Genomic DNA, 13,950 nt, shown 5'->3' on the forward strand with positions numbered 1-13,950 from the left:
GAACTGTGCATTGTGGGATACTTATGGCGGTATCGGTTCCAAATGCACGGTCATTAATAGGGATAATTTCAAAATACGTTTTCAGCAATAATTTAAGGTTCATTGATACGCTGATAAGAGAAATAACTCTTAATGACATAAATGTTTATAATTCTTTAGAGATTTGGCAAGTTGAAGTGTCTTTTTTGTCCAATTTTGCACCGCAAGCTATGCTATAATTGTTTGTATTTTACTTATAAAATACATTTCTTTTGGAAAATCATTAAGGTTCTGAAAGCAACATTTTATATGATTGAGCAGAGGGTTTATGAACCTTAAAAGCATTTTTTTTTAGATGTTTTTAATTAAAATCAAAGTACTGAAAGTACTGGGAAGCGCTAAGCATATTGATTTGGAATTCGTCAGAATTTTATTTTAATTTAAAATGTCCTGTTGTATTGAATTCTAAGCGATATTTTGACAGTGCGATAGCGCTAGGTCGAGCACAGTTGTCAAAAAGTATGTGAGTCCTGAATATGTAAACCCCGTTGGGATATGAAATTCAGTATTGCCTCATGCCCTTTTTTCAAACATCATACATTATCTTCGTATGTCAAAAGATCAATCTATTTTACTTACAGTACTGTACAAGAAATTGCAAGAAAATATTTTTGCGTGTAAAATTATTTTCTTTCGAGATGATAATCGAGTTTTCTGATCAAATTTAAACTCTAAATGTACATGTAGCTATACTGTCTGAAGACGATACTTTTGCTGGAAAATATGTACAATGTACAGGTGTATTTGAAAAAAATGTTAACATTTGAAAATGTCGCTAAAATTCCTCTCATTTACGTGCAACACTGAAAGATAAAATCTTCTGGTGATCATACATGTATTTAATAACAAATTCATTCTGCGTTTACAAGTTTTCAAATTGAAGATTGGCATCATGTTTGTAACAACGTCATATGTAAATGAAATTAACATCCGTAGAATTAATGCCCTTTATGTCAGAGATAATATGTAAATATACATTTAAGTATAAAGATATTATATTTATCTTTTGATGTTATCCTGTAATCTCTGATATTCAAATATTTGATTTACAGTATACATGTATTTGCAGTAACATTTGTGTTGATATACAATATGTGTCACTCTTTAGTAAATGATACGTTTTTGTAATAATTTTTTTTTACACTTTTCTTCTTTTGATTAAAAATACGTCAAACCCGTCATACGTTAAACCCCCAAAAGTGTTTTTGACTATTGTTGAAATAATTTAAAATGCTTCAGTATTTTTTGCGGACGCCTGGTGCATTTCACCATCCTTTTACTTGTGTATGTATGATCTTCACTACCATGCAAAACATGTGGAGAGGAAAACATATCTACGACATTGTTGTGCGTAGTTAAAAAGGAATACTGAAAATAATTGCCCATAATATTTCTCCTATTTCAATGATTAATAATTCAAGAGTTCAAGAGAGAAAATACATTATTAATCTCAAGTATTAATACATCTTCATGAAGGTATACAACATTCTATTTTATTTAGTCTTCATTAAGATTAATCGACAACACAGCTGAGACACATCTTTACATAAACTATTTAATCCTAGTTCCCATTACACCGTTTGCTTAACATTTCATCAGCCCTATTTCTGTCCATTGCTTTAATTTAAGTTTTAGCATGTTTCGCTATATCCTGCACACTACACGCACAATTTTAGAGCACAATACATGTATTCCGAGAAATAAGTTTTACTATTTGAGTGGATTCGTTGAAAACACATCCATCACATGCCTTACATGTCTGTACAGCCACAAACTGCCATTCTTTTCGAATTATGTACAACACAAGTATAGACATTAAAAAAGACCGTCCTTGAATGCATTCCAGTCTCTTACTAATTGATACTTATATGCGAAAATCAACTTCACTGATAAATCTCAGCATGGTGCAAGATGTTAATAGAAAGGCTTGTTTTAGTTACATTGCCCGAAATAATTGTCTAGAAGAAAAAATAATTATAGTTTATATGGATATATAGAATGTACCACATTATGTAAGTAGTACATTGTAAATCAATTTTATGTGATTTCTTTTATTGAATAACTCACTTCCAGTTTGAGATTTAAAACTTTATCAAAATCCCATCTGAGTTTTAAATCATGTACCGGGTACGTATGAATATTCAATCACTATATTGCATGTACATTATAAATAATTTACTGGTTCTATAATTAAGTAATTGCGCCATAAAGGCAGCAATTGTAAGCTACGAGGTACCAAATTAATGTGTGCCGACATGATTTAAATGAACTACAATGTATACAGAAGAGCATGATAAGAACTGCTCTTATCTTCTTACTGTGGAACATCCTTAAACCTTACTAATTTCCTTCTATTATTAGAAATGCAAGTAACGCAGCATTACACTAAAATAGCAGAAAGAGAGTCAGGGATTTCCAGTTGCATATTTTTAGAATAACAAGTGGAGTTATCTAACTTGCTTATATAGAGGCGCTGGATCCAGAACGGAAGTAGATTTACGCTGACAGAAAGCGCTGTGCGCTGCGCTTAGCGCTTAAAAAAAAGAGTAAGACCACAGATTAGATAAAGTTATACGTGATGTCAGACAATTTTTTGTATTGTGACATGTGTGGGAGAGTGTGACACGTGTGAGAGGGTGTGTGTGTGTGTGTGTGTGTGTGTGTGTGTGAGGGTGGGTGTGTGTGTGTGTGTGTGTAGGGGGTGGGGGGGGTTCCACACTGTAACGTACTTACTTCTTGGTATATTTTTAATGATGAAAATTGCATGTGTTCAACAGTACAGCAAAAAAGGGGAGGGAGTGGGGGGGGGGGGTCAAAATGACAAATGATTTACATATAGTAAAACTATCATATTATATACCGTATGTCTGACTTTTTTCTTTCAACTATATTTTAGGCTTTTCCTTCTTAAGTTTGTTCTCTTTACATGCTTTATGCGACTCGTTTGGGCACTGAATTAGTAATAAAACATATCTTATCTACACTATTCTCACCCCCCCCCCCCCAGTATTAAGAGCCTTTTAAGAAATGCTAGAACATAATATAAAATCGCTATGAAATAAAACTACACAAAATTTCCTTCTGTTGTTGATGTGGAGTCCATTGAAATCTAGTGCTTTAATGCCAATAAAGAATTGAATTGAATTGAATTGAAATCAAAAATGTCGTAAATATTTGTCTGAAGATTAAAGATTGATCGAATATGCTTATCAAGGTACTGTCTGGTAGTTTTGGTACATGTAGGCTAGTTACGTGATATAGTGCCCCCAACTGTACGTAAGGCTGTCCCCTAACAGAAATTGCTTACTACGGGTCTGATCACCATTCTTATTTTAATTATATTTTATTAATTCTCCATGCTTTAAAGGACTTATCGCATGGTTTTTTTTTTTTAAATCGGAATTTTCACAGGCACCTGACGTTACTTATTTTTCTTTTAATAAAAAAAATATACACATACCGAATATTATTCGGTATGTGTATATTTTTTTTATTAAAAGAAAAATAAGTAACGTCAGGTGCCTGTGGTAATTTTATATCTGAGTAAACATTGCATTATATATATATCGTTCATTCCTGAGTGTCAATAGGCGTTCCCTTTTTTAGTAATGAATTTATTAAGCATTTTTTCAGCAAATATAAACTCCCCTAGGAATTGTTATAATCAGCGACATAATGTCTCTGTTTTAATAGAACATTTCAAGAAAAAGTGGGGTTTAAACTTTAATTACAACTTTTGATATGTTCCCCCTATAATTTCCCGGAAAATACCTTTGCCGACTTTGAATGATATATAGCATTTAGCACTTCCAGTTGTTAAAACGCGCGAAGTCGAAAAAGTTTATTTACAAATCATGTAAAATAATGTTAGACTTTACAAATACTCGCCAAACTTTAAAGGACTTAGAAAACGATTTACGATGCAGTGTTTGGTAACTATTTTTTTTGGAAATATTTTGTTTTCTTTTTCCCCCATCATTATTATTTATCAAGCAAAGAAATGCTCGAACACTTGAACATAGACTATGATACTGATAGAGTAAATTACTACTAAATAAAAATGAGGCAAGCCTAAACATTATGTTATTATGTTCAATGGGCCTTTTAAGTTTACTAATTATTGTAATTGTCTTTGTGCCAATTAATATGTATTTGTATTTCACTATTTTATAATGGTCCATTTCCATAGGGGATGAGGAAAAAATGCCATTGTCTTTACAATCATGTATTATGTAACTTTTTAAAGAAGTTTGGACCAATATTGCCCAAATTTCATATGAGTTTTATGCAGTATAATTTGCTTTAAAATATATTGTGAACTTAATTCATTGTTATATCAAATTAGTTGAAATTACTCTTAATTATAATGAAGCAGATTCGTCAGTCCCTGGCACATTGTAATATAATGTGTTTTAATTAACATAACATTATAATACATGTCAGTTTTACTATGCCATTTCAGTATTAATTTTAAAAGTTAAATTCATCAAAATAGACTTCCATCTCAGTGATTGGGATAAGCTAGGGAGTAAATGTGACAATGGCACACTCCAAATCAGTGCCAATGTGACATTTCAAAATTCAATGCGCCGAACAGACTTTTTAATGGGACATTTCCTAGTTAAATTCTATTTAAATTCACAAGTGTCAGAAAATAAATAAACACTGCAATTTAATTTCAATTCTTAATTTTTTGTGTCCGATGTTTGACATCTTTTAAAATGATTTAAAGCCTGGTTTAGATCTATACTGCTTCCCTCCACATGTTAAATTTTCGTTTTGGTTTTTCCTCCTAGACTACATCATCTGTCTTACCGTCTGTTTGTTAGGATTGTTAAAATTAAGAAAAGTCTGCCCTTTATCGGTACGAGGTACTATTTTCTTAGGCAGCATGCTGCAGTCCTGACACCAGTTTATTTCGTGCGCATTAGCCAATCAGAAAACACGTAACTGTTTGATTAGATACTGGAGAAAAGAAAGCCATAAGAACGCTTAAACTGAACGACATTAAATACTGTTTTTTCAAGTGTAAATTGACAGCCATTGTTGTGGGAAAGACAAGCGCTTGAGGGAAAGCTCAAAGTTTAAAAGTATGTAGTGCATGATTTTCTATGCGCCACGATGGCGCAGCATTTTTAATTTTAATATGACATTTTAAAATTTAATGTGACTATGGCGCAGGGCGCGTGCTTATCCCAATCACTGCCATCTATGATGGTCCCCTTTTATGGAAGGGTGAAATTTACTTAAATCTTACTGCTCTTTAAAGTGAAAAAAATGTCTTCGAAATATCATGCAACAGATCTTTAATATTAGTGGTTTCAGACAGATTTTACCTTTTGATTTAGACATAAAATATTTATTTTTTTATTATAGTGGAAGCATAGCAGGAAGCCCGTGTACATTGGGTGGTTGTGAACATATTTACTGCAGGTAATATAGGAAGTACTGGTTAATAAACAGGAGTCTAGAGAGACAAAATTACTAGGCTAAGGCCAAATAAAAAAATATATGTATTAGTATTTCTGTTAACATGCCAAAAAATTTAGGGTAGGTAGGTACACAAAACTTTTTTTTTTAATTAAACATTTTATTTTATCTTTGTGGTTCACGTGGAAAAAGTGGTAAAAAAAAGATGCACACGTATAATACACAAGACACTTAGTGATACATGTATTTGAATGAGTGGATTCTGCTGTCCCTCAAAATCGCTTAATAGAATACTCTACCAAATGTAGTAGGTTTACAGTGTTTAATGCTTAATCTCTCTATCAGTCTGTGCTGTGAGAAGTTGCTGGGTCAGTGCTGTGTAGTTTGTCAAATTCCTGTTCATGTCAAAGATGCCCAGGTGAACAGACAACTGTTCAATCTTGTGAACCTGTGTAAACGATTGGGTCACATTCTGAACAATCCAGAGAGCTATGATTCAGGTAAGGCAGTGTTTGGTCAAATGAATTCAGTCGATAAATTAAGTTATTGACTTGCTCAGACTCAGATATTAAAAACGTTTAAGAGTAAGAATTGTGAGAGGGCCAGTATGGGAGACAATCAAAAATTTAATTTTATCTGGACCTAAAGAAAAAAATAAAATAAAGGTTAATTTACTAAGTAAACAAACTTTATCATCAGTACAGAACAATGCCTTTAATGTGTCACAAGTTTTACTTTTTTTTTTGTACAGAAAACGTCATAGATCCTGAAGCAGAAAACGATAAAAGTACACCAGATGGCACGCCAGATGTGTATGACTTTTTGAGTGCTGAACTCTCTACCCCAACCAAGCTGTCTCACAAGCAGGAATCAGTTAAGAATGGTACTTGTACAGTTATTTTCTTGGATTTTCTCTCTGCAATACGAGATCTCTTTCTAAATCTCATCCTTGTAACGTTAAGGGCCCTTTGTCAACTTCTCGTGGGACCCCTAATAAATTTATTTGATTACTTCTGCTGACATCTTTGGGAAAATTATGAATGTTGAGATTGTTTTTCTTACCTCTCAACCTATTACATTAGGCTTTTTGGTGACATACATGTACAATGCAAAACACTTGCATTTTAAATGTCAGTGAATTGCTGATCTCTATAATTCAACTGGATTATGATAAAAAAATTTTTATACATGTATCCTATCAGGAAAACAGAAAAGAAGATCCAGATCATCTAAAGTCACGGAAAAGGCGAGTCCCAGTCCAGGAAACGTGCTATCAAATAATACAGCTATGGTTAATCAGGAATCCACAAGAAGTAGTGGATCGAGAGGAAAAGCTGAAAGGTCAGGAGTCAGAAAAACTAGGTCAACAGGACCAGAAGAGCAGACCACCATGACCCAGTTCTTTGACTATATGGAGACTAATGATGACATCCATATTAACAATGGCAGCAGTGCTGCAGCAAATTTCAGTTCCGCAGATGAAATGGAAGAAAAGAATCCTGGTGAAACATCTAAAAAGGTCAAGGTTACTGGAGAACCAAGATGCAGAACAGGGAAATCGAAAGGATCTAAGATTTTAAGAGTAAGAAAGAGTCTGCATAATGGCAATGAAGATAACGAAGATTATGCAGCACAGAGAAGAGATGAAGGGAATGTGTCAAAAGACAATATTTCTTCTACGGTACAAAACAGTGGGTACAGAAGTGGTCAGTGCTTTGATGGGGAAGTCCAGTTGGAGAGAAGTATTACTGGTCAGTCATCTGGAGGGAAGAAGGCCAGGAGGAGGAGTGTTGGTGCATCTGGAACTACTTCCTCTGTTGATAGTCCAGTTCCTGAAAGTCCCGTTCCATTTGATAACAAAAAATCCAGGAGAAGTGTGGGAGCTTCCTCCTCTACTGGTAACAGGTACATGCATTCACATCTTCAAAAGAAACATTAAAATGCCAGGGAAGGAGATACTAGTACATTGTAATATCAGATTCTTTTTGGAATCTTCAGATTATACAAAGCTAGGAATTTTAAACATGTTAAAATGGATAAATTTATATGGCTCTGTTGATTATTTTAAATTGGCATCTTTACCAAAAAAAAAAAAATTGGATTTAAACTTTCTACAAATACTGCATATTGTTTCATTTTTGTTTAGCAAAATCTTCAACAGTTAATGTAGATACTTTTGTACATGCTGTTCATCTGGATTAAAATTACAGAAAGAAAAACAGAAGGAGCCTTCCAACTTGCCTTAATGCTGAAGATGTTTCTGTTGTGATTTCCAAACCTGAAAAGGTTAAGAGGACTAACTCAGGTCAACAGAAGGATCAGGATCATCTGAACTCTTCTTTCAGTGGGAAAGGAAGTGTCATTGACAAGAAGAATGGTAAAGGAGAAACCCCACTCCAAGTGGCTTGTATCAAGGTTAGTTTTAGGCCAGGCCTAAGAAAAAATATGACAAGCAAATTCAAAGAATTGTGGTCCCCCGCTTTCGGTGTCTTTGTGGGCGAGATATTATTTTTTAGGGTCAAGGTCAAAAGGTCAAAGTTATTGGTATCCCATGAAAGGTCTTGCCACAAAGAATACATATATTTAAAATATGAAAGTCCTAGTTTCTACTGTTTAAAAGTTGTGACCAAGGTTAAAGTTTTTAAAAAGTAGTTAAAACTCCAAGGTCAAGGTCAAAGGGTCAAAGTTCTTGGTATTCAATGAAAGGTCTTCTCACAAAAATTACATACGTGAAGTACGAAAGCCCTAGCCCTTACCGTTTAAAAGTTATGGTCAAGGTTAAAGTTTTTTCAGAAGTACGTAAATCTCCAAGGTCAAGGTCAAAAGGTCAAAGTTAGGTCTTGCCACAAAGAATACATATGTGAAATATAAAAGTCCTTGTATCTACCGTTCAAAATTTGTGACCAAGGTTATAATTTTTAAAAAGTAGTTAAAACTCCAAGGTCAAGGTCAAAAGGTTAAAGTTCTTGGTATCCAATGAAAGGTCTTCTTACAGGAATAACATTTGTGAAGTATAAAAGCCACAGCCCTTACCGTTCAAAAATTATGGTCACGGTTATAGTTTTTTCATAAGTACGTAAATTTCCAAGGTCAAGGTCAAAAGGTCAAAGTTGTTGGTATCCAATGAAAGGTCTTGTCCCAAAAAATAAATTTGTGAAATATAAAAGTCCTAGTACCTACCATTCAAAAGTTATGGCCAAAGTAAAAGTTTGAAATTTTTTAGTAAAAGTTGGTCAAACTTCAAGGTCAAGGTCAAAAGGTCAAATTTGGTGGTACCCAAAGAAAGGTCTTATCACAAGGAATACACATATGAAATATGAAAATCATAGCTCCACTAAATCAAAAGTAATGGGCAAGGTTAAAGTTTTTGTGACGGAAGAGAGCAAGGTCTCCCAGAAAATTTAATGTCCCCTCGCTTTCGGGAAAGCGGGGGACAAAAATAAAAACAAAATCCAACCTACTAATACAATACTAAGTCTTTATTTTTTCTTAGTCCTCATTTCAAGGTACATGTAAATTATGGGCAATTTCACAATTACTGTATAAATGTACAGGGAAATTTTTGCCTCCATTTTAATATCACCCCTTTTGCCCTCATCATGGTTGGGTGAATTTAAAACAGGTGAATTCAAAGAATACAACCTAATTGGATTATTTTCTTAAACAGGACTTTTACTGGGCGAATTTAAAATGGAGCAAAAACAGGACTTTTACTGGGCAAATTTAAAATGGAGCAAAATTGTTCGCAAGTGCAAAAGGGCGAATATAACATGGGACTAAAGTAACCCTGTATACAGTAATAATTTGATCCTCCAGGATCTCAAAGTTGTGTAGTCTGTAGAGATCAGAGTACATTCAGAAGCATTCGAAATCAACAAATGAATACTAAAGAGAAAAATTATTAGACACCCTTATTTTATCTGTCACTGAGAAAATGGATATTAAAAATGCTTACAATTGCAAATGTGTTCAGTTAATTGTGACAATTTTTTTATTATGACCAGGGATTCTGAACTTATCACAAACAAATAAATAAATATATTTTTATTGTGTTATAAATAACAGCTAATTGTACTTTAGGGAGATTTGGAAAAAGTGCAGTCACTACTCTCATCTGGAGCCAATCCTAACAACAGAGATAATGCGGGCTGGACACCATTGGTAAGAAAACATTTTGAGACTCTATACCTTAATTTTTTATTTGTTTAATTAGAATTTCAGTCAATATTCCAAATAGGTTTTCCAAAGTAAAATGCTGGAATGATGCAAACAGAACAGTCAGTGTTTTACAAACCAAAGAGGTTGTTAATTTTTAATTCTCATTTTCCATACCATTTCATATTTTAAAATCTACAAAACTAGTGCATTAAAAAGAGAAAGAGATGTGAATCTCTAAGGGCTCATTCATATAACTCTGCGTTCGTAAATACAGGAATTACAATTTGTACTCTGAAAAAGTTGCAATAAATAAATGACAGGTTAATACAAAGATTGTTTAAAGAGAGCAAGGTCCCCAGAAAACAATTCTTCTCTCTCGGGAATAGCTCAGATAAAATATTACATATACTTGAAAAATTAGACACTTTTTAAAAATGGAATAAAAACTATAATTGCACTTAAAGGGGAACAACTCATACAGAAGTATTAAAATGACAAAAGATTATATGTATATTTCATTCAGTTATGAATTAGAGGCTTTGATTACAGCATGAGGCTTGTCACTATGGCTATGTAAAGATAGCAGAGATGCTGATAGAAGCTGGAGCACTGATTGATGTGCCAGGCACAGAGAACGAGACTCCGTTACACGATGCTGTCAGACATCTAAAAGTGGACTGTATCAAGCTCCTTGTGCGACATGGTGCTTCAGTAAATGCAAGGTCAGTTATAAGACAGCTACATGTATTCACTTATCTTTGCTAGCCAAGGGTTTTCGATCCACTCAGCTCCCCCCATAATGGGGAGTGGCGTAGACCTAAAAACCTTGGCTAGCAAAAATGGTATTCACTTGTCATACATGATAAACTTGAGTAAATACATTAAAAGTGGTTTTGATGAAATTTTAGACAATTTGTGTTAAATGTCAGGCTTTTTTTCATAATTTAAAGAAGTTTTTTTCATCCATATAGGTAGAAATTTTACAGGGAAATCTGAAAAACTTTGTAAAATATGGTTAATTTTGGGGAAAAAAGACCATTATATCAAGGGAACTGGATCTATTTGCCCACGCTTTAGGTCACAAAAATGAAAGAAAGTATTTTTTATGCTTTTATTTCTTCTACAGAAATATAAAAGGCCTGACTCCTGTACAGTTGGCTGGGAGTAATGCAGAGTTAATATCTGCCCTGAAAACAAAGGCTCAGAACAGAACAACACATACAGCTGTCCAGGTTTGAGTTTTATCCAGTTTTATTACAATTTTAAGATGTTTACAGTTTATTTAAATTCAAGGAGGTTTTCTCTTTAAAGTTCGAAGTAAAAAATGTATATTTCTTGTTGACTCCACTGTCTTACAGAGTTATGTTTCTTGTTGACTTCATTGTCTTACAGAGTTATGTTTCTTGTTGACTTCATTGTTGTACAGAGTTATGTTTCTTGATGACTTCATTGTTGTACAGAGTTATGTTTCTCGTTGACTTCATTGTCTTACAGAGTTATGTTTCTTGTTGACTCCACTGTCTTACAGAGTTATGTTTCTTGTTGACTTTTTGGTTTTACCAGAGTTGTCTTTCTTTTTTAAAGGTTGACCCTCTATCTTTCCAAAGTCCATGCTTCCTCAGCACGGGTCTGACTAGAGACCAGAAAATCACCCTACAGAAGTGTGCCACCAAACTCCAGGCAAAGGTCATGGAGGACTTCTCCCAGGAAGGTAAGGTCAAAGTTCATGATAGTTATAAATATATAGTGTAATGTATGATAAAAAAAAATACCAAATTTGACCTCGAACACATTTTTCATGCTTTGTCTTCAATGGTTTTGTTAAATTTATGCTTTTATTGGAAATTTACAATCAGAATTCAAGGTAAACTGTACAAAATTGTCCATTAATATAAGGTATAAATGTTTTGAAATCATTTTTCCATCATGCTGAAAATGAATTGGGAGTTCAGCTTGGACAATTCTTTTAAAATTATAGGATTTAACAGTTTAAATTTTGCATATGTCTTTGTCTTACAGTGACCCACATTGTGACTTCTTGTAACAAGAGCGGACTCTGTCCTCGGACCATGAAGTACCTACAGGGAGTACTAACTGGACGCTGGATTGTAAACATGGACTGTACGTACTACTGTCACTGTCGTTCTGGACACTGTTTACATTTTCATCTTCTTCTCTGTCACTGTCGTTCTGGACACTGCAATATTTTTTGCACACTTTTGGGGAGAATTTTCATCTCAACAACCTTTCACTCCCTAATGAACACATTTTGTAGCAAATATGTATATTTTATCCACCTTTAAATCATTTGTAGTTGTCTCTATAGGCAGTAAAATCGCTAGAAGTGAATTTTCAGCAATCTAACAAATAATTTTAATCAAGCAATTCCTGGAAACGACTAAAAATAGGAAATTCTATTGAATGATGCTGGAAAAAAAATTCTCCTCAAAAGTGCGCAAAAAACCCTTTTAAAAAAGGGTTATGGTCAAAGACAAATACATGTATATAAAAGAAAAAAATATCTGGGTAGCCAATTTTAACCTGTGTTTGTACAAAACATCCCTGGTCATTGAATGATTAAAAAAAATCTTAAAAAAATATTGGGTAGAGTCATTAAAAAATCTTCTCTAGAACTACTTAGCCAGAAAATGTGAAACTTGCATGGAGGCTTTCGAAGATGTTTTTTTTCTTGCCCATTGTTTATTGAGAAAATTAGTTCCTTTATATTTCAATTAAAACTTTATTTCTGCCATATAAGTGCTAGTTTTTGTGGTCCTGTGGTTCTTGACAAAAAAATTTCTCCTGTAAACTTTGACTCCCTGGTGTGGACTCATCCCCCCCTCCCCCCTACATCACGGGCACCATGATTTGAATAATGTACTAACTCTCTGATGAAAAAAGATTTTAAAATGAGTGATATTTTTACACTGCACCTCTTGTATTTCCTTCTTTTTTTATTGCTGCTATGCATCACCTATATATGAAGTTTACACTCCTATCCGTGGGATCTTTCAGGGATAGAGATGTGTCTGGAGTATGGGATGAAGGTATGTGAGGAGGCATTCGAGATCCCGGGAACCAGTTCAGATCCGGAATCCCACTCAGCACAGAAAGGCAGAGTCAATCGTCAACAACAGGTAAAGGAGGAATAGAAACTTGATATATGTACATGTATTTTAAAAATCAGTACTTTTTAATTGATGCTATAATAAGCATCATCAACTTTGGTCATTTTATCAATGTTCCAGTATTTCAAAACTTATAAATAATTTTTGCTGATATAAGAGATCAAGAGACCCCCCCCCCCCCCCCCCCCCCCCCCAAAAAAAAAAACCCTAACCCCCAAGGTGTTGCTTTTTTCAGACATAATAATTTTATTTCTTTATACAGTTACCAGGTTTATTCGATGGCTGCCAGTTTTACTTCTCGGGGGACTTCGAATACCCAACCCCTGACAAAGAGGAGCTCATGGATCTGGTAAAACTAGGAGGAGGTCACGTGATTCACAGAGAGCCCAAACCAGGTCACATTCCCGAAGCCGATCTGACAACGCCCTACCATGCTCCTCTTGGCATGGAAACCTGCTGTGTATTTATTGTCTATGACAACAAAGGTCAATTCCAGCCAATCAGAACTCCTGTTATAGCTAGTGTTAGGGCATCCTGGATAATGGATTGTATTAGTAAATTCCAGTTAGTAAAGCCTACAATGTAACAATTACTACAAGGCATGGTTAATTAAGGCTGTTTTTTTCTTTGTACATTGTAGTAAGGAGCAACAGTTAATACATATGAAGAAATGTATTCATCTTGCTTTTGTACATACTTGTACATTTGTAGCATGCATTTACAGTATTGGTTTGTACTGATCATTGCTATTGGTGTAGTGAATATTAAGAATTACGGATGCTTGAGGTATTATATTCGCACAATTATTAAATTTGATTAAATTTATTTTATATAAGCAATTAATCAATGAATGGAAAAGGCAGAAATAAATTTAGTATGATCATAATTTGTTTAATGTTTTTATACCCCCCGCAAACGAAGGAATCACCTTGTCCGTCTAGCTGTCCGTCTGTCCGTCTGTCTGTGCAAACGTGTCCGGTCCATATCTTTCTTACGAAGGAACATTAGAATCTACTACTCAACACAAAGATTGCCCATGACCTAAGGGTGTGTCAAGACCTTGACCCAAGGTCATTTGAGGAAGTTCAAGGTCACTGGAAGAAAAAATTCATAATTCGTGTCCAGTCCATATCTTTCTTATGGATAAACTTGGTAGGTTCTAATTTCACACAAAGATTGCACATGACCTAAGGGT

At 34.2% G+C, this 13,950-nt stretch overlaps 1 protein-coding gene across 1 annotated transcript; it reads left to right on the forward strand.

The window, feature by feature from the left end:
• The first annotated feature begins 3,865 nt into the window (after positions 1-3,865).
• Positions 3,866-13,365, forward strand: LOC134275440 (BRCA1-associated RING domain protein 1-like). The gene is made up of 13 exons (XM_062757723.1): positions 3,866-3,971; positions 5,416-5,472; positions 5,815-5,969; positions 6,221-6,352; positions 6,672-7,374; positions 7,680-7,884; positions 9,550-9,630; positions 10,177-10,349; positions 10,754-10,859; positions 11,212-11,338; positions 11,647-11,748; positions 12,643-12,764; positions 13,018-13,365. The coding sequence occupies exons 1-13, from the start codon at positions 3,904-3,906 to the stop codon at positions 13,339-13,341; spliced, it is 2,355 nt and encodes a 784-aa protein (XP_062613707.1). The 5' UTR covers positions 3,866-3,903; the 3' UTR covers positions 13,342-13,365.
• The last annotated feature ends 585 nt before the right edge of the window (positions 13,366-13,950 follow it).

This window comes from Saccostrea cucullata, unplaced genomic scaffold (genome assembly GCF_032062105.1).
Source record: "Saccostrea cucullata isolate Sc308-1 unplaced genomic scaffold, CSIRO_AGI_Scuc_v1 ctg72, whole genome shotgun sequence".
NCBI classification, from domain to species: domain Eukaryota; kingdom Metazoa; phylum Mollusca; class Bivalvia; order Ostreida; family Ostreidae; genus Saccostrea; species Saccostrea cuccullata.